Source organism: Triticum urartu, chromosome 6A (assembly GCF_056163025.1).
Source record: "Triticum urartu cultivar PI428250 chromosome 6A, HENAU_Tu73, whole genome shotgun sequence".
Taxonomy (NCBI): Eukaryota; Viridiplantae; Streptophyta; class Magnoliopsida; order Poales; family Poaceae; genus Triticum; species Triticum urartu.
In genome coordinates, this window is record NC_141878.1 from 129,149,960 (window position 1) to 129,170,593 (window position 20,634).

The following is a 20,634-nucleotide window of genomic DNA, read 5'->3' on the forward strand; positions in this document are numbered from 1 at the left end:
GAGGTCGAGCAGGAGGAGAATGAGCCGCAGCCCTCCTACCCGCCCGTGTAGCCGGCGCCCGGCATCATTGTTGTGAATATTTTCGACGATGAAAAATAGCTAGGATAGTACGTAGATGTAGTATGTAAGATTATTTTTGCATGTTTTGTGTGATCTAAGGATAAAATATGAAAGAGACGGATGCAAAATGACTAATTTAAGGCGTGTTCGATCAGTGTTTGCAGACGCGTCTGCGGATGTTTGAGAGGCCGAATTTACAACGTCCGGCTGTAGACGCTCTAACGTAGCTTGCTGCTTTGTCAACAAAAATCAGCCAGAATGGTCAAATGGGGCGTCGCGGCCTGCAAGTGCGAGTGCAAAGATCCCCTTCCCCGGTCGTTGGGTCGTTCCGTGCGGCTGCGCCCGTCTTCTTCCTCCGGCCAAAACCAACGAAATAATAAAACACCAAAAATACCGAGTCAAAAACGCCCCCGCGACAAGGTCCCTCGGGCCACCTCCGCGTCCAGCGTCCTCCAACCCCCCTCCCCTCCCTTCCCGACCCAATCCGGAGAGCCCGATCCCGCCATGGCGTCGGAGATCGAGGTCCTCGAGGACACGACCGCCGCCGCGGCCGCGGTCGCCTCCCCCGCCGGGGCCGGCGGGGCGGCCGCCGCGGGGGAGGCGGAGGCGGCGGAGGAGGAGTCGCTCAAGGACGACGTGTACACGGGCGCCGCGTACGGGGACCTTGAGAAGCTGCACCGCCTCGTCGAGCTGGAGGGCCGGTCGGTGACGGAGCCCGACGGCCTCGGCTACCACGCGCTCCAGTGGGCCGCCCTCAACAACCGCGTCGCCGCCGCCCAGTACATCCTCGAGGTCCGCCATTTCCCCGAGCTCCCCAACACGTAGCTTCCAATTGCTGCTTGTTATAAACTGTGACGATGGAGGGGTGCCTCCTGCTGCTGCAGTTTAATTGTTTAGCAATCCAATTCGATAGCTGGCCTGCTTTGATCAGCCCCCAATTTCGCAGCCGAGGTGTAGTGTAGCTCCTGCTGAATGTTTTGTAATGTCGACACCCTTGTCGCACTTATTGTTGAAAATTTGCAATTGCCACGGCCGATGTGTGCTTTTGGTTCGTGCCTTGTAGTGACGGGAAAGTATAATACTATCCTTTTGTTGTGGGATTCTTGGGGTTTGGTGATGTATGCACGGCATCATCGGGAAGCTGGTGTAGGTTTTGGGCTTGCCTTTATGCTGTTTTGGCATTTATCTGGTGAATGCCATGGTAGTATGGTTGGTGGGTAGCTCTGAGCAGGGCCAGTCCAAGGCTTCTTATATCTGCTTGATTAGTGCTTAGAGGGCCCTCTGAACTAGCCATTTTCCATATCTGTCGGGCATACAAACTTTTCTGAGTTATAATCCCACTGGACCAAACTGGATCATATACCATGTTGGTTGGTTCGTTTCAATTGTATACACACAGCTGTTAAGGTTTATTACAACCAACCTCTTTGACATCAGCTTTCTCAACTTAACCTCCTGAATATCTGTGGGGTTAATCATAGATGTAAGTGCCAGCTTCAGGATGGTTACCCATAGCACCTCTTCGCCGATCTTGACCTAATTTATCACAATTTTGCTATGCACTCCTTTACTGTTATATGCATTTTGTTTGCTATATGGTGTGATGATGGTTATTTGCTTGTTATCTGGACAGCACGGAGCAGATGTAAATGCTATAGACCATACAGGGCAAACAGCACTTCACTGGAGTGCAGTGCGTGGTCATATTCAAGTTGCAGAACTACTTCTGAAAGAAGGAGCTAAGGTTGATGCTGCTGATTTATATGGATATCAGGTTTGTGTACTAACTTATCTGTTGTACCCATGCCACTTGTCAACTCTAATGTTCCTTGCTATCTAATATGTTTTGGTTAGTTGACCTGAGGTCGATTTTGTGTGTGTGCGCGCCCGTGTACGTTTGTTTGAGGAGATTACTACCTCTGGCACAAAATAAGTGAACTTTTTATTTCGCGGTACACAGATACAGGTTAAGAAATGATGTAGCACTGCCATCGGCTCTCTGTTAATTGCCCTAATAACCTCTGTCTCTTACCGTAGTACGGTTTTGGCAGGATAGATGTACAAGTATGAACCATTTTTGTTCATGATAATAGTTATTATGGCTTTATCTTCTTTGTACCAACCCAATTTTGCTCTTCTAGCATGCAAATTTGACAACTGTGTTACATAGCATTGCCACTAAGCACATTTTGGATGGAGATGACTGGTTTGGTTTACGTTAACTTTGAATTTTCGTCCAAATGCCAACCTGCAATATTTGTACTAACATTATTTATGTAATATGTACATTAGTTACTTAGTTATTTGTAGCACATACAAGTTTCAACAGAAGAATAAGTCAACGAGCCAGTGTTAGCTTTGTTTATGGAGTATTTTTTTATGGTTCCTTAATCAATCTACTGTAATGTCACAGACCACACATGTTGCAGCACAGTATGGTCAGACAGCATTTCTTTATCACATTATTTCAAAATGGAATGCTGATCCTGATGTCCCTGACAATGATGGCAGAAGTCCTCTTCACTGGTCTGTACTTTCTCCTCCTTTTTTTACATGTGTGCCCTTCTAAATATGCTTTGAAACATGACTACATGGTAGCCCTATTGACGTGTAAATATTCTTAACATTTGTAGGGCTGCTTATAAGGGATTTGCAGACTCCATACGCCTCCTTTTGTTTTTGGGTGCTTATAGGGGGCGGCAAGATAAAGAAGGCATGTATTCACTTTTTTACAAGCCTTCCTACCACCTTAAGATGAATCACGAAAGCATGAATTCTCCTTACTATTGGTTTCTTTGGGAGCTTGGTATTCATTCCATACATAAATACTTTCCATAGGTTGTACTCCTTTACACTGGGCTGCCATTCGGGGGAATATGGAGTCATGCACTGTGTTAGTTCAGGTTGGTAAGAAGGAGGACCTTATGGTGCAAGACAATACTGGGTTAACTCCAGCCCAACTTGCTGCTGATAAGAGTCACCGGCAAGTTGCATTTTACCTTGTGAGTATTATGAATTTTAAATGTGTTTTTTGTTAACATACTTGAGTAACTTTCTAGCATTTCAAGAGTCATTCTATCTCTATGGGTAATCAAATAGGTTTGTTGATTAAACTGCATGAAACACATAACTGATGGCTGCACTTTGTGTAGTTGCATGTGTTTGTCCTTGAGAATTATTGTACAGACATGATTGCAAGTAGTTTCCAGTATTAGTGGAGTAAGTGCGTTCCATGGCTCCTGCTATTTTCCAATAGATTTTCTATAAGTTCTGCTGCCCAACATTAGTTTTTTACCCCAAAAAGTGAATATCTGTGTTTATAGAGCACTAGTGATACTGAAAAGGAAGGACCAAAGCGGAAAATTGTGACCACTGCTCAAATTGCTCATCTATAACTTCCGTGGGTTGTGGAGAATATACTTTGGCCTATTGCCAGTCTAGATTACATACTTACAGTGGTCATTAGTACCCTCAATGTAAGATTTCTTCTGGTACAGCAGGCAAATGCTGAAGATCGACTCGATGGTTTGTTTGGTTTTATGCAGGGGAATGCTAGAAAAGTGCATGAAAGAGGATGTGGTGGGAACAATTATTTTGGGAAACTATCAAAATTAGGACTTGCCCCTGTGCTTTGGTGTATTATTATTGGCTTAATTGTTGCATATATACATTCAGTTATCGCAGGTATATTACTATTTGGACTCTCTTGAGACTCCTTAATTATCCAGTACTACATGACAATGATTATTTCCTTCTATGCAGGACAATACAACTCGAATATGACATTACTATTTGGTTTCTTTTCATGGTTGGGAGTTTTCCTTGCAATTGCTGGACTAGTTATGTTTTATAGATGTAGCAGGTAAACATCTGGTCAGGGTTTCTTATGTATTATTCTTACATACATAGTAACCTTTTGTCGGATCATGAGGTTTGGGAGAATAAGCATTCGTATCTTCTGTTTTGGTACCATATGCAATTTTGATCCTTTTTTAGTGGAAGTCATTTTGATCATTTGAAATTCGTTTGGAATGTGTATGACCATACTTGTTATGCAGGAAAGATCCTGGTTACATCAACAAGAATATAAGAGACTCGCAAACTCAAAGAGATGATGTAAGCATGAAAGATTTGGGTAGCCACTGTGGCATCCTATCGATATGTTGATTTCCTATTTATTAGATCGTCACCTTGAAAACTTGAAATATTATGCATAGTACAAAATGTGCAATGTTAATCTCGTGTGTTTGACCCCTCCAGGAACCATTGTTGAAGAGGGGTCTAGATAACCCAGAACTTCTGGCTGGCAATTGGTCTCAACTATGTATTACTTGCAAAGTAAGTTATTTCCCTTTTCATTGTGTAATCACCAATCAGCAATCGAGTCGTTTTTCCTTTTTATCTTCAGCCTCAAATTATTATTATTTTTGTTATTTCAATAGATTGTGAGGCCCATACGCTCAAAACACTGCTCTACATGTGATCGCTGTGTTGAGCAATTTGATCATCACTGCCCTTGGGTTTCAAATTGCATCGGAAAGGTACTGATTCAGTCTTTTTGTATGTGGAACTTCATTATTTTTATAATCAAATACTACCTCCATTCTGGCTGACTTCCTAGAGACTTTTCTAACTTGATTGTTAACATATAAAAAATATTTAGTTTGGTAAGGGAAAAATAGCATCATTAGACTTGTCATGAAAATTACTTTTTATTGTACCCTTTTTTGGTATGTTCTAGATATATGTCTACGAGAACTAATGGTTAAAGATGCATATTGAAGACCGTGTCAATGTCTAAAAACGCCATCAATTTACAAGCGGAGGGTGTATATTAATAATTTTGGATTAAAAAGTTGCATGTTTCAGCCCAGCATTGATAACTGAACTTGGTGTAAACACCCAAGCTGAGGCCAAGGAGCAAGAAAAGACTGTTCTGCGCCTAGTTGATGAATTGCAATTTCTTTTGTTCACTTTTTATTATTTATTATATATAAATTTGCGGCATCGTTCAGTCTAAGCAACAATTGGTTTCAATTGCAGAAGAACAAATGGGAGTTCTTTATGTTTCTTATCCTAGAAGTTTCTGCGATGATCATTACTGCTGCAACGGCTGTCATAAGTATGTATACATCTTCTTTTCTTTTGCCTGTACAATTTGTCGCATGGAAAATATCCTAATCTTTTATCATTTTTGTTGCTGCAGGAGTCGCAGGTGATCCAGGCTCTCCAGCATCGTTTGGTGGATGGCTTAACTATTCAGCTATGAACCATCCTTGGGTGGTGTCTTTTGTTATAATGGATCTCTTCCTTTTCTTCGGCGTTATAACTCTAACAGTAGTTCAAGCATCACAGGTAAGAACAATCTCTGCGTTTACCTTTTCATCATCTATCAGCAGTTCATTCCACCCTTTGAGGTCTGTACCCCAGATCGAATCCATGCCTAATACGTAGAACCAAATCTCCTGCTTTTTTGTTCTGGTTGTGAAATCTGCAAGGGTCCATCAGGTAAGGACATGTCTCCTCCTGTCATGGGCAACCAACTGAGGTCATCTAGAGCCTAGACTCCATCTAAGGATCTAGCAATTCCTTTTTGTATCTTTTTGTCACCGGCACAGTGTTGAAGCAGTTTCTAAACCACATGTCGCATTCTTTGATGAAATATATATGCCATTACATTGTTTTATCCATTCCAGTTCTGCTATGTTTCTACTATCCTTCTGTTGCCAAGTGTCAGCTATACTTTGTCTGCATTTCCTCTAGTCCAGTACTGATATGGACACGGCTTTATTCCGCTTATCCACATGCTTGTGTCGATATATAACTGTAGAGATAATAGCTTCTGCAGATGACATGATTCATCATATTTTCCATTGCTTATGTATTCCTTCTTTCGTACTTGAAATGGTTGGCTTCTTCTTGTGTCTGTAAAGATATGCAAATACGTGCTTGTATATAGCTTGTGTTCAAGCCACTCTTCTGCACAGTATCGATCATTTCTAAATTCCTGCCTTGCAGATATCCGGGAATATAACAACAAATGAGATGGCAAATGCCATGAGGTACAGTTATCTCAGAGGCCCAGGTGGTCGGTTCAGAAATCCATTTGATCACGGGGTGAGGAAGAATTGTTCTGACTTCTTCCTGAAGGGGTACAATGAGGATATTGAGAAGGTAGAACAGACGTCACATCCTGACGAGGAAATGGCAATTATTCACATGACAAGAGGTGCAGTCTCGCAGAATGGTGAGAGCGTGCCACTTCATGCTAATGGTGCTGACCATGTTTGTGCTGACTCACAAGCCAACTCAAAATCGCATCGCCAAGTTAGTTCGTCTAAATGTTGCGATCACACTAAGAAGACTGACAAAACCCCTTTGGGCCTAGGGTTGGGCCTTGGACGAAACAATCCCTCTAGCCGTTATGCACGGAATCTTCTTCCCTTGTGACTCATTTGGAAAATGGCCCCTTGTTCCTTTGCGATTCATTTGGAGAAGGCAAGTGTTCTCTTATTCTAGTTGTATGTGTTCGTTACACCACCACAGTTGGCTGGCTATTTCTTCATATCGCGATCACTTCTTTCTGGCTGCACTGATATCGTCAAGGTCGATGACTAGATGCAGAGCCACAGATTCAGTGAGTACTGAGATGGCAAGAACACAAAAGGAGATTGAAGTTGTATGAGAGCTCCAAGCGGCAGAAAAATTCTGAAGGCATAATATTCTTTTGCGTGCAAAAAATGCACCATTGTACATTATGTTTGACATTTTGTATGTACATGAAGGGTTGATAGCTCAGATGCTGTCCTATTTTGGAAAATACAGTTGTACATTGGAAGAGCTGTAAATTACGAAGTAACCTAATGCTGGAACGTGATTTTTCCTATTTCTTTTTCGTTTTCAGTGTTGCTCTAGTGAGCGAAATGTTGGCTTCATTACCACTTTTTATGTAAACATGAATCGAATTCGTGTGAGTGCCAGTGTTACATATGAGACGGTGTGATCTCTAATCACCTTTTCCAGCTCTCTGGAGATGAAATGTACTGAAATGAACCTTTATATGGCGAGGGAGTTTGCTGCCCTTGAGTATAGTGCGCAAGCGTTTTTTTCTTTCAAACAAACCATTAATATCATTGCGATTCGTCTGCACCCCATACGGTATTTTATAAAAGATTTTGGCCAATGCTTGGTGATGATCTGATTGAGGAAGTTGGTGATGATCTGATTGAGGAAGTTTTGCAGGCGGTAAATAATTGCAAGATTCTGGATGGATGGAATAATACTTCAGTTGTGATGATCCCTAAGGTAAACTTTCCGGAGATGGTTACTCTATTTAGGCCAATCAGTTTATGCAATATGGTACACAAAGTAATATCAAACATGTTAGCCTCTCAACTTAAAAGCTTTTCTTCCTGAGATCGCCAGTCCAACACAAAGTGCTTTTGTGCCTTGCCGAATAATCACGGAAAATGTGTTGGTTGCTTATGAGAGTTTTCATACAATAAAAAAAAAGAGATGGAAATTGTTAGTGCATCTAAAGCTTCCTTAGTGGTTTTGGAGTATTTTGAAGACAAATGAGTTAAAGGACTAATGTGTTTATGAGTGTACACAGGAGTTACAGTCCCTGAAGATTCGGTTTAACCGAGAAAAGACGACCCCTAAAAATGTATTGCTTCAAGTGAAGAATTTGGTGCGCCCTTTGAAGAAATTGAAGTGAAGAATTGGAAACTTGAAGACTTTGTTTTTTTAGTTTCTTTCTTCTTCTTTTGAGTCATAATAAATATCATATTGTTAAAGGGGGTTTAGGTGATACATAGACGTATTTTCGAAGTTGATGGAGACTCGACTAGATTGCGAGTCGTTCGTCGGCCCGACCTTTCACGGTACATTCAATAGCAGGTTAATTCTTTCAACTGATGCAAATCTTTCTCCATAAAAGTTAAGAAAGTCGAAGCTGCCAAATCCCCAGCCTGGTATCAAGTTAGATCACCGGCGGCCCATGAGAGTGAACCGTATAGGTTCCATGGACAAATCTCAGGAGATGATACTCCCCTAGCTTGCACCAACACACACAAACCGTAGACGGGAAAAATCTAAAAACCATACACGGTATTTGGTCACCCCGACATGGGTGTTTTCTGGTTGTTTTACTAACCTCTGAAAATAACAAAAATCAACCCCTTTATAATGGTCGTAGCCAGCCCACTTTATAGGCGACACCAACCCTGTATTCCTTAACTGCCGCATAAGCAAACCTAAAAAGATATGGACTCTCTCTCTCTCTCATATCTAAACTAATTGAAATCGTATCTAATTAAGTACCGACCACCTTAATCACGTAGGCAACCAGCCTCTACTCAAAAACAACTACTCCCTCCGCTCCCAATTACTTGTCTTGGATTTGTCTAGATACGGATGTATCTAGACTTATTTTAGTGCTAGACACCTCCGTATCTAGACAAATCTAAGACAAGTAATTCGGAACGGAGAGAGTACGTGACTAGCTAGACAACTTACTACTAGTACTTTCTCTTCTACGATGGTATCTTCCTCATAAAAAAAAACTCACGTAACAAATATTTCTAGTGATCCGATTTTTTTTAATTGGAACACCTTGCATTCCAAGAAATCACCGTGGACCAGCCATGTCGGCGGTCACCGCATCGGTTACAACTTTTGGGAGGTTTACCGACCACACATGGAGGCCGGCATTGTCGTCCCTCCTACCAATAGCCGCAAGTTCATGGGCAGGAACATTACACAAGCGAGGGTAGAAGGTGACTTTTCACTCAATAAAACCAAGTTGTAGGAGGTATTTGATCTCACGAAAGAGGGTGCCCAGGGTGGAACGATCCAGTGTAGTTGTCGTGACAGCCTGCTGGATCCCGGTACAGTCAGTTTCAAAAACAACCCGTCCCATTCCATGGCCCTCTGCTAGCTTCATTGCATTCATCAGGGCACACGCCTCGGCATGTAGGGCTTCGCACATGTGTGTTAGTTTACCCGCTGTCGCGAAGATCACCTCTCTCGAATGATCCCGGGCGATGCAGCCCCAGCCAGCATGCCGGGACTCCGGGTCGAAAGACCCATCAATATTAATCTTGACAACATCCGTGGCCGGGCAATTCCATCTGGGCTTTGGTTTTGTGTTGCTGCTTCCTTGCTCCCCAAAAAACAGACGCCATTCCGCAATGTGTTTTGCCAGCGTGAACCCAAACTCCTGGGTCGAGGCTCTCTGAGTGTTGTGGTTCGCCTTGTTTCCCTCCGTCCACCACAACCATAGAGAGACAGTTCGTATGTAGCTTCTCATCCTCAGGCAGGGAAACAATGAGGCTAAGGAGTTGGCGCGGTGACTGGCATGATAGTAGCTTCTGCCTAGTCTACTCCAGCCCGCATGCCCTCCACATCTTCTTCACCTCCTTGCAACGAAGAAAAAGATGTCCTCCATCTTCCTGTAATCTGTGGCATACCACACAGTTCGTCTCCAGCTGCACGCCGATTCGTTCCACATTCCTCAACAGAGGATGGCTGTTATGGGCTAGTCTCCACGTAAAATGATGTACTTTCCCAGGGCATTTTACCTTCCAGAGCTGCCGCCACATCCTCCTGTCATCGTTTCCCCCGAACAAGCTTTCCCCCCGCGGTCGCGGCCATTGTCTATGGAGCATGTCAGTGTAAACCTGGTGAGCCGATCTGACCGAGAACAAACCCTTGTTGTCAAATTGCCAGGCCACAAAATCCTCATGGTGTTCAAAAATTGGAATCTGCAGGATCACTGCTGCGTCCCCCTGGCTGAAAGTCTGTTGCACTAAATGCTCATCCCAGGCGTGAGAGTCTGGGTCAATAAGTTCAGAGACTCTTGTCAACAAGTTAGCTCCCTGAGGAGTGCGCGGGAAACATACTAGTCCCGACGACAGCCATGGATCATGCCAAATACGAATCTGCTGCCCGTCGCCTACCCTCCAAACCATTCCCTCTCTGACCACTTGGATCCCTTGCAGGATACTACGCCACACATAGTTGATTCCGGGTGTTGGTACCGCCGATAGAAGGTCGCCACTGGGATAATACTTGGCGCATAGGACTCGGGCACAAAGGGAGTCAGGAGCTTGGAGAAGGCGCCAGACTTGGCGGGCAAGCATGGCGATGTTGAAGGCGTGTAGATCCCGGAATCCAAGGCCGCCTTGCTCTTTTGGCAAGGTCATTCTCTCCCAGCCCACCCAATGGTGTTTATGTTCATCGTCTTGGTTTGCCCACCAGAACCGGCAAATCATAGTGCAGATGTCATCACAGAGGCCCTTTGTCAGGTCAAAACAAGCCATGGCATAGGTGGGAATAGCTTGGGCCACTGTTTTGATCAGGATCTCCTTCCCTTTCTTTGATAAGAGCCTTATCTTGTACCCTTGGAGTAGCTCCCAGATTTTGTCCCGGATGTATTCGAAGCATAACTGCCAGGATCTGCCCACGTAACTAGGGAGGCCCAGATATCTCCCTTGCAGTCCTTCTCCTCTTAGGCCCAGACTATGGAGCAACGCTTGTTTCTTTTGGATCGGGGTGTTCTTGCTGAATTGTATCGCAGATTTGTCCCGGTTAATCGTTTGACCCGACCCCCTTTCATAAACCTCTAAGATCTCATTTATGGTGGCCATACCCTCCTCCGTAGCCTCCATGAGAAGAACCAAGTCGTCAGCAAAGAGCAGGTGGGTTATGGACGGGGCAGTAGGTGCAATCCTTATGCCCCGGATCTGGCCCAACTCCTCCGCACGGTTGATCAAAGAAGATAGACCTTCTGCACAAATCAGGAAAAGGTACGGTGAGGCCGGATCTCCCTACCTCAAACCTCGCCCCGGTATCACCGTTTCAGTACAACCATCATTGATTTTGAAACGGTATCGGACAGTAGTCATGCACTTGCAGATCAGGGCCACAAACGCCGGTGCAAAATCGAGCTGGAGCATGATCTTCTCCATGAAAGCCCACTCCACACGATCATACGCCTTACTCATGTCAAGTTTCAAAGCTGCAAAATGCGTGCCGCCCGTCCTCTTCCTCTTCAAAAAATGGGTCATTTCATAAGCCAAGATAGTACTGTCCGAGATCAGCCTACCTGGGACGAAAGCACTTTGGTTGGGTGATATTATTTCGCTCAAAATACTCTTCAGACGGTTGGCGAGTACCTTGGACACCATTTTGTACACAACGTTACAGAGGCTAATCGGGCATAGATCCTTTAGTCTCTCTGGGTTTTGAACCTTTGGGATCAGCACCACTAGTGTGTCATTCCATCCCTCGGGTATACTGCCGCCTTGTAACACGTGCAAAACCTCGCGAACAACATCCTCCCCAATCAAATGCCAATAGTGTTTATAGAAGATGGTCGGGAGGCCGTCCATCCCCGGGGCTTTAAGGTCGCCAATGCTATCCAGTGCTTCCTTTACTTCATCTGCCGTAAATTCAGCGAGGAGGTGATCATTCATCTGTTGAGTAACTTTGGGAGCGATGTTTTTCAAGATTTCCGCCATTGTCGAACCTGCCACGGGGGTAAACAAGTTAGAGAAATAGTTAGTTACGAGGGCCTTCAAACCCTCCTCCCCTGACACCTCGACTCCATCCTCCCTTTTCAACATGTGGATCGTATTCTTTTTCTTCCTCTCCGAGGCAAAGGCCTGGAAATATTTTGTATTTCGGTCTCCTTTTGACAGCCAGTTCGCATGGGCTCTTTGACGATAAACCATGTCAAGTTGATCCTCTAGCTTTTCCAGTTTATATTTCACTGTCAGCTCCCTTCGAAGTTGGGCTTGTGAGATTGGTTGGCGCCGGACTTGCTCGAGTTCGTCCTTCAACTTCCTGGCCCTTTTCCGGAGATCTCCCAGCACGTCACGGCTCCACGTGTGGAGAGCTTTATTTATGGCTCCCAGCTTGCTCGCCACCGACGGTCCTTGTGCCCCTTCCCGCGCCTCCCACACGAGCTCGTCACACCCCTCCTCAAGTAGCCAGCATGCTTCGAACCGTTTGGCCTGTGGACCACATTGCCTTCCCCCCATTCTCCTCGTATCATGGAGCCACAGAACCACGGGCCTATGATCTGAGTGGTGCGGATCACCGTTCACAACTCTGTAGTATGGAAAACGAGCACACCATGACGGCGAGGCCACCACCCTGTCCAGCCTCTCCCGTATATACCCATCAACACGGAAATTATTATTTCACCAGGTAAAAACGTCTCCCTCAAAGCCGAGCTCACTGAGATTACATGTTTGTAAAGCATCACGTAAATTCTGCATTAGGGAGTGTGCTCTAGGGACACCTCCTTGTTTCTCATGGTTGAACAAAATCTCATTAAAATCTCCAAGACAGACCCAGGGTAGGTTAGATTGATGATTCAGAGTTCTCATGAGCCGCCAAGTCTCCACCTTCTTCTCCATGCGTGGTTCTCCATAGATACCCATGAGCCGCCATTTGAAACCATCTTCCTCCTGAACTATGACATCAATGTTGAAAGTGCAACTATCCCTAGGTGGTTTTGGTAATTCATAACAACATATAGCTCATTGAGCTAATGCTATTCCAAGATGATCATTTCAGGAAAGCTCAATGATTGGCATGGCATGGATGGTGAAAGTGGAACCCTCAAAATGCTAAGGACAAAGGATTGGCTCTAGCTCATATGCTCAAGACTCTTCATTTTACATTTTAGTGGTCCAAGATCACATTGAGTCCATAGGAAAAGCCAATACTATCAAGGAGGGATGAGGTGTTGCTTAATGAGCCTCTTGCTTCATGTGCTTAATGATATGCTCCAAAATCCTCAGCTACTTTCCCATATCCACATTTGACCTAAACCCAAAGCCAAACTCGGCCCTACCGATTCTTTCAACCCGGCGCCATCGAGTTTCACTTGTCATAGCCATTGCCAAACCCTAAGCAAATCGGTTCTACCGATAGGGATCTCGGTCTCACCGAGATGGGATTGCAATTTCTCTGTTTCCTTTTCGTAACTTTTCGGTCTCACCGAAAGAGCGGATCGGTCCCACCGAGATTGCAATGTAAACTCACTGTTTCCTTTTCGTAACATTTCGGTCTCACCGAGAAGAGCGAATCGGTCCCACCGAGTTTGCCTGACCAACCCTCTGGTTAGCTTATTACCAAATCGGTCTCACCGAGTTTGTGTAATCGGTCTCACCGGGATTACGTTATGCCCTAACCCTAACCATATCGGTCCTACCGAGTTGCATTTCGGTCCCACCGAAAACCCTAACGGTCACTAGCTTTGCTAAATCGGTCCGACCGAGTTTAACTATTCGGTCACACCGAGATTGGCAAGTTGCGTGTAACGGTTAGAATTAGTGTGGAGGCTATATATACCCCTCCACCACTTCTTCATTCGTGGAGAGAGCCATCAGAACAAACCTACACTTCCAACTTACTTTTTCTGAGAAAGAACCACCTACACTTGTGTTGAGGCCAAGATATTCCATTTCTACCACATGAATCTTGATCTCTAGCCTTCCCCAAGTTGCTTTCCACTCAAATCTTCTTTCCACCAAATCCAAATCCTGTGAGAGAGAATTGAGTGTTGGGGAGACTATCATTTGAAGCACAAGAGCAAGGAGTTCATCATCAACACACCATTTGTTACTTCTTGGAGAGTGGTGTCTCCTAGATTGGCTAGGTGTCACTTGGGAGCCTCCGACAAGATTGTGGAGTTGAACCAAGGAGTTTGTAAGGGCAAGGAGATCGCCTACTTCGTGAAGATCTACCGCTAGTGAGGCAAGTCCTTCATGGACGATGGCCATGGTGGGATAGACAAGGTTACTTCTTCATGGACCCTTCGTGGGTGGAGCCCTCCGTGGACTCGCGCAACCGTTACCCTTCGTGGGTTGAAGTCTCCATCAACGTGGATGTAGGATAGCACCACCTATCCGAACCACGGGAAAAACATCTGTGTCTCCAATTGCGTTTGAATTCTCCAAACCCTTCCCTTTACATTCTTGCAAGTTGCATGCTTTACTTTCCGCTGCCAATATACTCTTTGCATGCTTGCTTGAATTGTGTGATGATTGCTTGACTTGTCCTAAAATAGCTAAAATCTGCCAAGAACTAAAATTGGGAAAAGGTTAAGTTTTTATTTGGTCAAGTAGTCTAATCACCCCCCTCTAGACATACTTTCGATCCTACAAGTGGTATCAGAGCTTTGGTCTCCATTTGCTTTGATTTCCATAGCTTTTGGTGGTCATAGCCTTGGTTTCACAACCTAGGAGAGTATGGCGTCTAGCGAGGGAAATTATCACCGTAGAGGTCCTTACTTTGATGGTACTAATTTTGCTAGTTGGAAGCATAAAATGAAAATGCATATTCTTGGATATAACCCCGCCGTTTGGGCTATTGTGTGTGTTGGTTTGCAAGGTGACTTCTTTGATGGGAGAGAACCAAACCGTGAAGCTACCGCGGATGAGTTGAAGATGTTGCAATACAATGCTCAAGCTTGTGATATTCTCTTCAATGGATTGTGCCCCGAAGAATTCAACAAAATCAGCCGTCTTGAGAATGCAAAGGAAATTTGGGACACTTTGATTGATATGCACGAAGGTACCGACTCCGTCAAGGAATCCAAATTGGATGTGCTTCAAAGTCAACTTGACAAGTCCAAAATGAAGGATGGTGAAGGTGTCGCTGAAATGTACTCTAGGCTTGCTCTCATCACAAATGAGATTGCCGGCTTAGGGAGTGAAGAGATGACCGATAGATTCATCATCAAGAAGATTCTAAGAGCCTTGGATGGAAAATATGATACCGTGTGCACATTGATCCAAATGATGCCTAATTACAAAGATCTCAAGCCAACGGAGGTAATTGGAAGAATTGTTGCTCATGAGATGTCACTTAAGGATAAAAAGGAACTTCACAACAAATCAAGTGGTGCCTACAAAGCCTCATGTGAAGCCCCTACATCATCAAGTGAGAAACAAAACTTCAATGAAGAATTGAGCTTAATGGTGAAAAACTTCAACAAGTTCTACAAGAGTAGAAGCAAAGATAGAAGCTCCAAGTCAAGGTCCTAGAATGACAAAAGATCTTCTAGTCGAGAGCGAAACTGCTACAATTGTGGAAGACCCGGACACTATTCCAATGAGTGTATGGCTCCCTACAAGAGAAGAGAAGACTCTCCAAAAAGAAGAAGCAAAAGAGAAGAATCACCACCAAGAGAGAGAAGGAGTAGAGATGATCATTATGAACGAAGACACTCACGGAGAAGCAAGGATTCGGAAAGGAAGGAAAAATCATCAAGGAGATACACAAAACGAAGACATCAAGCTCATGTTGGTGAATGGGTATCCGGCTCCGACTCCGACTCCGACAACCACTCCGAGAGAAGTTATCACTCCGATTTCGAATATACTCAAGATGAAGGTGTTGCCGGTCTAGCACTTGTGTCAACCAACTCCTACGACATATTTGACTCACCAAATGAAGGAATTGGAAGATGCTTCATGGCCAAAGGTCCTAAGGTAACACACCCCGAGTATGTTGATTTTAATAGTGATGAAGATGACTTGTTAGGTGATGATGATTTACTTGTTGACAACTCTAGTGATGAATACTATGATGAAACATCAATTAATCATGCTAATCAAGATAAAACGAATGACAATGATAAGGAGAAGATTGAGGCTCTAACTAAAGAACTAAACACTCTTAAGTTAGCTCATGAAACTATCTTCGAAGATCATCGAGAACTTTTAAGAGCTCATGAGAAGTTACGCTTTGAAAAGCTCAATCTTGAGCAAGAGCATGAGTTTTTAAAGGCAATCAATGATGATCTCCGCAAGAAAAGTTCTTCTTACATTGCCAAGCGTTTACTCTTATCCACTTACATGCCTCAAGTCAAGTCTAGTAACAAGAACAAGAAAGATTCTTCCTCTAGTAGTAACAATGATCATGCTAAATCCAATATTGTTACTTCTAGTAGTTCTCTTGATTCCACTAATGATTCTCTTAGCCAAGTTACACTTGAGCAAGAAAATAGCTTATTGAAGGGAATTATAGAGAAAGGACTGTACAAAAGCCTTGCCGGGAGTAAGCAATTCGAGGAAATTGTGCGCAAGCAAGGAAGGCACCGGAAGAATCAAGGTGTTGGTTTTCAACGAAAGTTCAATGCCAATGGAGTTGAGTGGGAAGAAGATCAATACCCCAAGACAAAGTTTGTTCCTCAACAAGAGAAGTATGATCCTACTTCCTTCAAGGGGACACAAGCTCAAGATGATCTTCCACCACAAGACTACAAGCAAAAAGGCAAGGACAAGCTTCAAGAGGAAATTGATGCATTTGAAGAAGCTCCTAAGACCTTAGTCAAGTGGATTCCCAAGACCACTTCAAGTTCCACTTCATCAAGTACGACTACAGCTCCAAGGATTCCCATCAAGATGGTGTGGATCCAAAAGAAGAAGAACTAGAGAGTTCTTGAGGGTGACTCCGCCAACATACTTCACTCTTATCATTTTGGCAAGAACAAGTGCAGTCAACTTCCACATCTTGCACTAGTTCAAGGAGTCACAAACCCTCTTGTTGGTAAGACAAGGGACAAGGTAACCTAAAAGTTTTCATGGACATCATCTTGTGTGTGCATCACTCTATGTCTATGGATATCCTTGTTTGTTCCTTGTGGGACTAACCCATGTAGGTATTGAAAGTGCAATTCACTCAAATGGATAGCTCCAAGTGATCTACATCAACATTGAGCATCCACATCTTCAAAATCTACATGAAGTCATCATCGACAAAACCCAAGGTTAGTTCATCCCTCTTAGGGGGGATATCACATCTAGGGGGAGCTTTACTCTAAGACTTGAGCTAAAGCAACTCTAAAGATGTGAACACAACAATGCTTTATGTAAAAGTGGTAACCCCACTTGAGCTTAAACGATGAGTATGACCTATGATCAAGTGTTCTCACTTGACTCCTAAGTCAATATACTCATATATAGATGACCTAGTCATCGCCAATTGCTTGATAGATGCTAGAATTGGTTGTGCATGCTTTGTCACATATTTCAATTGCCATTTTATTGTGTGAGCATGTTGGTTGCATATTTTACTCATTCGAGGACATCCACTTGTTGTTTTGATTATTTGGTTTTATTTCCTTTTGCCAAGTGGATGGACAAGAATGCCTAAGAATCTCCTCTAGCTATCTATGCTTTTCTCGTCTCAAACTCTATTCATGCTACATCACAAAATTTGATCAAGTCAGATTCGAACCACTCTGTGTGAGGAGCACTCGGAGTCCCCGATTCGTCATAGACTTAAACTTCCAAAACCTCTTTGTGATTCTCGGTCTGACCGATATCCTACTTTCGGTCCTACCGAGATCATTAAGTTGATCTGAATTTTCGATCTCGGTGCAACCGATTTGAACCATTCGGTCACACCGAGTTGCAATAACTGTATACAGTTTTGCATCTCGGTGCCACCGAGTTGTTCCACTCGGTCACACCGACAGGGTCGGGCTATATATAGGCACGGGCAAAATTTTTGGAAATTTCTCCGAACCCCTTCGCCCGTGCGATAGCTCGCTCTGCCAACGTGGTCTCCGGATCGTCTCCTCGCCGCCAGCCGCCTCCAGTCGCTGGTTTCCATCACCGTCAACGGAATTCAACCCCGCCGTTGCCGCCGTAGCGAGTCTCCGCCGAACTAGGGTATGGACTCGATCTTTGTGCTATCCCCAATCTGATTCCTAGCACATTGTGATCTTATTGTTTCTAGCCATGATTGAAACACTCCTATCCAGTCAATGCGTTCATAGAATAGGATTGATTCGAAAATTTTAGGGTTAGGTTTCCGCCGAAACCATCTCGGACCCACCGAGTTGAAAAACTCAGTCCCACCAATTTGGCTCATGCCATTGCACAAGTGACACTCGGTCTGACCGAGAATTACTAATCGGTGTGACCGATTTTGGAACTTTGTGAAACCCTAGCAGTCTCGGTGCCACCGAACTATGACTCGGTCTAACTGAGTTCACTAGTTTAGGTTCCAAAACTGCTTCGGTATCACCGAGTTTAAAAATCGGTAGATCCGAAATGATTTCTGTGGGAAACTAAAACTAAGATTTTGAATCATTCTTTTGCAAAAATCTCTACATTTTGTGATGCTCATCCACTCTACCTCATCTATAAACTGTTCACAGGGTCAGCAGTCAGCTTGTTCATCATGTCAGATCAGAGTGATAGCCAAAACCTGTCAGAGCAGCAAGTGCACATGAGTGAGGGCACTAGTCCCTCCAGTTCCTCAAATGAAGGTAGTAGGAGCACTCCTAGTAACTTGCCAAAAGCTACCACCAGACAAAGGAAGAAAAGAACCTCAGAATCAGAGGATGAGGACTATGTGGCAGAAGAAGAAGCCACTTCCAAGAAAGTTGTGCTCAAGAAGGAATATGGCTCAGCTCAAAGCACAAAGCCAGGATTGAAAATTAAAAGGCCAACAGGAAGGCAGCCTATGCCAAAGGCCAGAGCATCTACTCAAGTCCCTTTGGGATCTAAACCCAAACAGGCTGCTGCAGAAGGGAAGAAGAGGAAGGAGAGGATCAAAAAGACCACTGCTAGAGTGCTTGGGAGATCCTCAATCATGAGGAAGGAGAGGAAGAGGAAGAAGAGGTTGCTGCACCAGCACCCAAGGCACAAAAGCTGATGGGTGATGCTATAAAGTCAGGGGATGCAACATCAAAGCCCAAAGAAGCACCCAAAGCAGCCTCCAAGCCCAAGAGTGCACCTAAGAGGAATACCAGGAGCATACCAGCTGCTGAAAATAACAAGGCCCCAGTGCCTGACACTGCAGAAGAAGAGGAAGGCCAAGTTCTCAGGAAGCTAAATCCCAAGATCCCAGACCACAATGATGCTCATCCTGTGGCTGAGGACATGAAGATCAGAAGAGACTGAGGGCTGAGAAAGTGGAGAGCAGAAGATCCATATGCTACAAGAAGAAGAACTGCTATTGACTATAGGTTCCACACTAAGGAACAATAGGACTTCTATGAGACAGTCTTGTTGGATAAGAAGCCCATTGTTTGTGACATGAGATGGGTAGATTGGCAGTTCATCAAGGACAATGAAGAGCACTATCCCGGAGGGCAAGATAGCTTCAAGGCTTGTGGAGTAGCAGACTTTGTTGGGCAGAAGCTCACAAAGTGGAATGAAGAGCTGATCATGCAGTTCTACTCCACAGCACACTTCTATCCAGGTGGAAGGATTGTGTGGATGTCTGAAGGTACGAGGTACCAATCAACAGTTGCTGAGTGGGCACAGCTCATCAATGCCCCCGAGGAGCATGAGGATGACTTAGACATATATGCCAAGAAGAAGATGGACCACAACTCTATGTCCAACATGTACAAGGAGATTCCAAACAAGGCACTTGATACTTTCAAGTTTGGATCTGTACATTATCTTCTGTCAGGGTTGCCAACTATCAATTGGATTTTGAGGCACACTCTGTTGCCCAAGTCAGGTGATCACAAGATGATCAGAGGCCATGCAATCAACTTGCTTCATATCTTTGATGTGCCACAGAAATTCAAAGTCATGAGCCTCATGGTAGAGACCATCAAGAGAACTGCAGCAGATCAGAAGAGGAGCTGTGGTTATGCCCCTCAGATCTAGGAGCTGATTAACTCCAAGATGGGCACATGCATATACCTGTTGGACAAGGAACATTTGCCTATTCATCCAGATTTTGAAGATAATGAAGTTGTGATGAACAAGGATGATCCATCATCAGTTCATGCTCAAGCACAGAAGGAGAAGGCAAGGAAGGAGAAAGCTGCAAAGATGCCAACTCAAGAGGAGGCATCTGAGTATTTGCTGAAAACCAAGCAAGAGCAGCTTAGTTACTTGATTGTTTCCACACTGAGGATTGAGAAAGGACTGGCCACCCTCACTCAGAATCAGGCGAGCTTAGAGAGGATCATAGAACAAAAGTTCTATGACATGGATGTCAAAGTAACAGAGATTCAGCCTGCAGTGGAGCAACTTCAAGATGACATGCATGAGAGGAGAGGGAAGACTACAACTGATGCATTTGCCAGAGTGCCACGAGCTCCGAGGTCGACTACAGTGCCAGTTCCTGACACCAGAGCCACCACCTCAGCTCCAGCCACAGCACCAGCCCAACCAGCTCTAGCATCTACTTCAGCTCCAGCTCCAACCACGTCTACAGAAGCCTTCGTCCTTGGAGTGATCCAGACTCCACCACCACCAGAAGATCAAGCCTGAGAGTCGATCTAGCACTATGCATTTTCTAGGAACTTTTTGGTAACTTGTTGCCAAAGGGGGAGAAAAATGTATAGATCATAGGCTTCGAGAGAGAGAGTGTTGCCTTTATTCTCTCTTGCTTTATTTGGTGGTTTTTCAAACATTGTTTGCTTTTGGTTGAGATACTTTGATATGCTTGTGAGACATTGATGATCATGTGTTTGATCATAAGCTACACTTATGCATGCTTGATATATCTTATCTATCTTATGTGATCATTCACTTTCTTTGGTGATGAGTGCATGTATTTCATTCTTATCTTTTTGAG

General features: G+C 44.3%; 1 protein-coding gene across 1 annotated transcript; it reads left to right on the forward strand.

Moving 5' to 3' along the window:
- The first annotated feature begins 407 nt into the window (after positions 1-407).
- Positions 408-7,055, forward strand: LOC125528123 (protein S-acyltransferase 24). The gene is made up of 13 exons (XM_048692633.2): positions 408-852; positions 1,694-1,834; positions 2,474-2,586; positions 2,694-2,773; positions 2,899-3,062; positions 3,606-3,744; positions 3,823-3,922; positions 4,119-4,176; positions 4,321-4,398; positions 4,503-4,601; positions 5,104-5,182; positions 5,267-5,415; positions 6,079-7,055. Exons 1-13 carry the CDS (start codon positions 565-567, stop codon positions 6,508-6,510), a joined length of 1,920 nt encoding a protein of 639 aa, XP_048548590.2. The 5' UTR covers positions 408-564; the 3' UTR covers positions 6,511-7,055.
- Positions 7,056-20,634: the final 13,579 nt, after the last annotated feature.

What these genes read in the sequence shown, in the direction of transcription:
- LOC125528123 (XM_048692633.2), top strand. Translation starts at nt 565, where the DNA reads ATGGCGTCGGAGATCGAGGTCCTCGAGGACACGACCGCCGCCGCGGCC. An exon ending in ATGTTTTATAGATGTAGCAG is followed by an intron (nt 3,923 to 4,118) that starts GTAAACATCTGG and finishes CTTGTTATGCAG; the next exon opens with GAAAGATCCTGGTTACATCA. An exon ending in TGCTGCAACGGCTGTCATAA is followed by an intron (nt 5,183 to 5,266) that starts GTATGTATACAT and finishes TTGTTGCTGCAG; the next exon opens with GAGTCGCAGGTGATCCAGGC.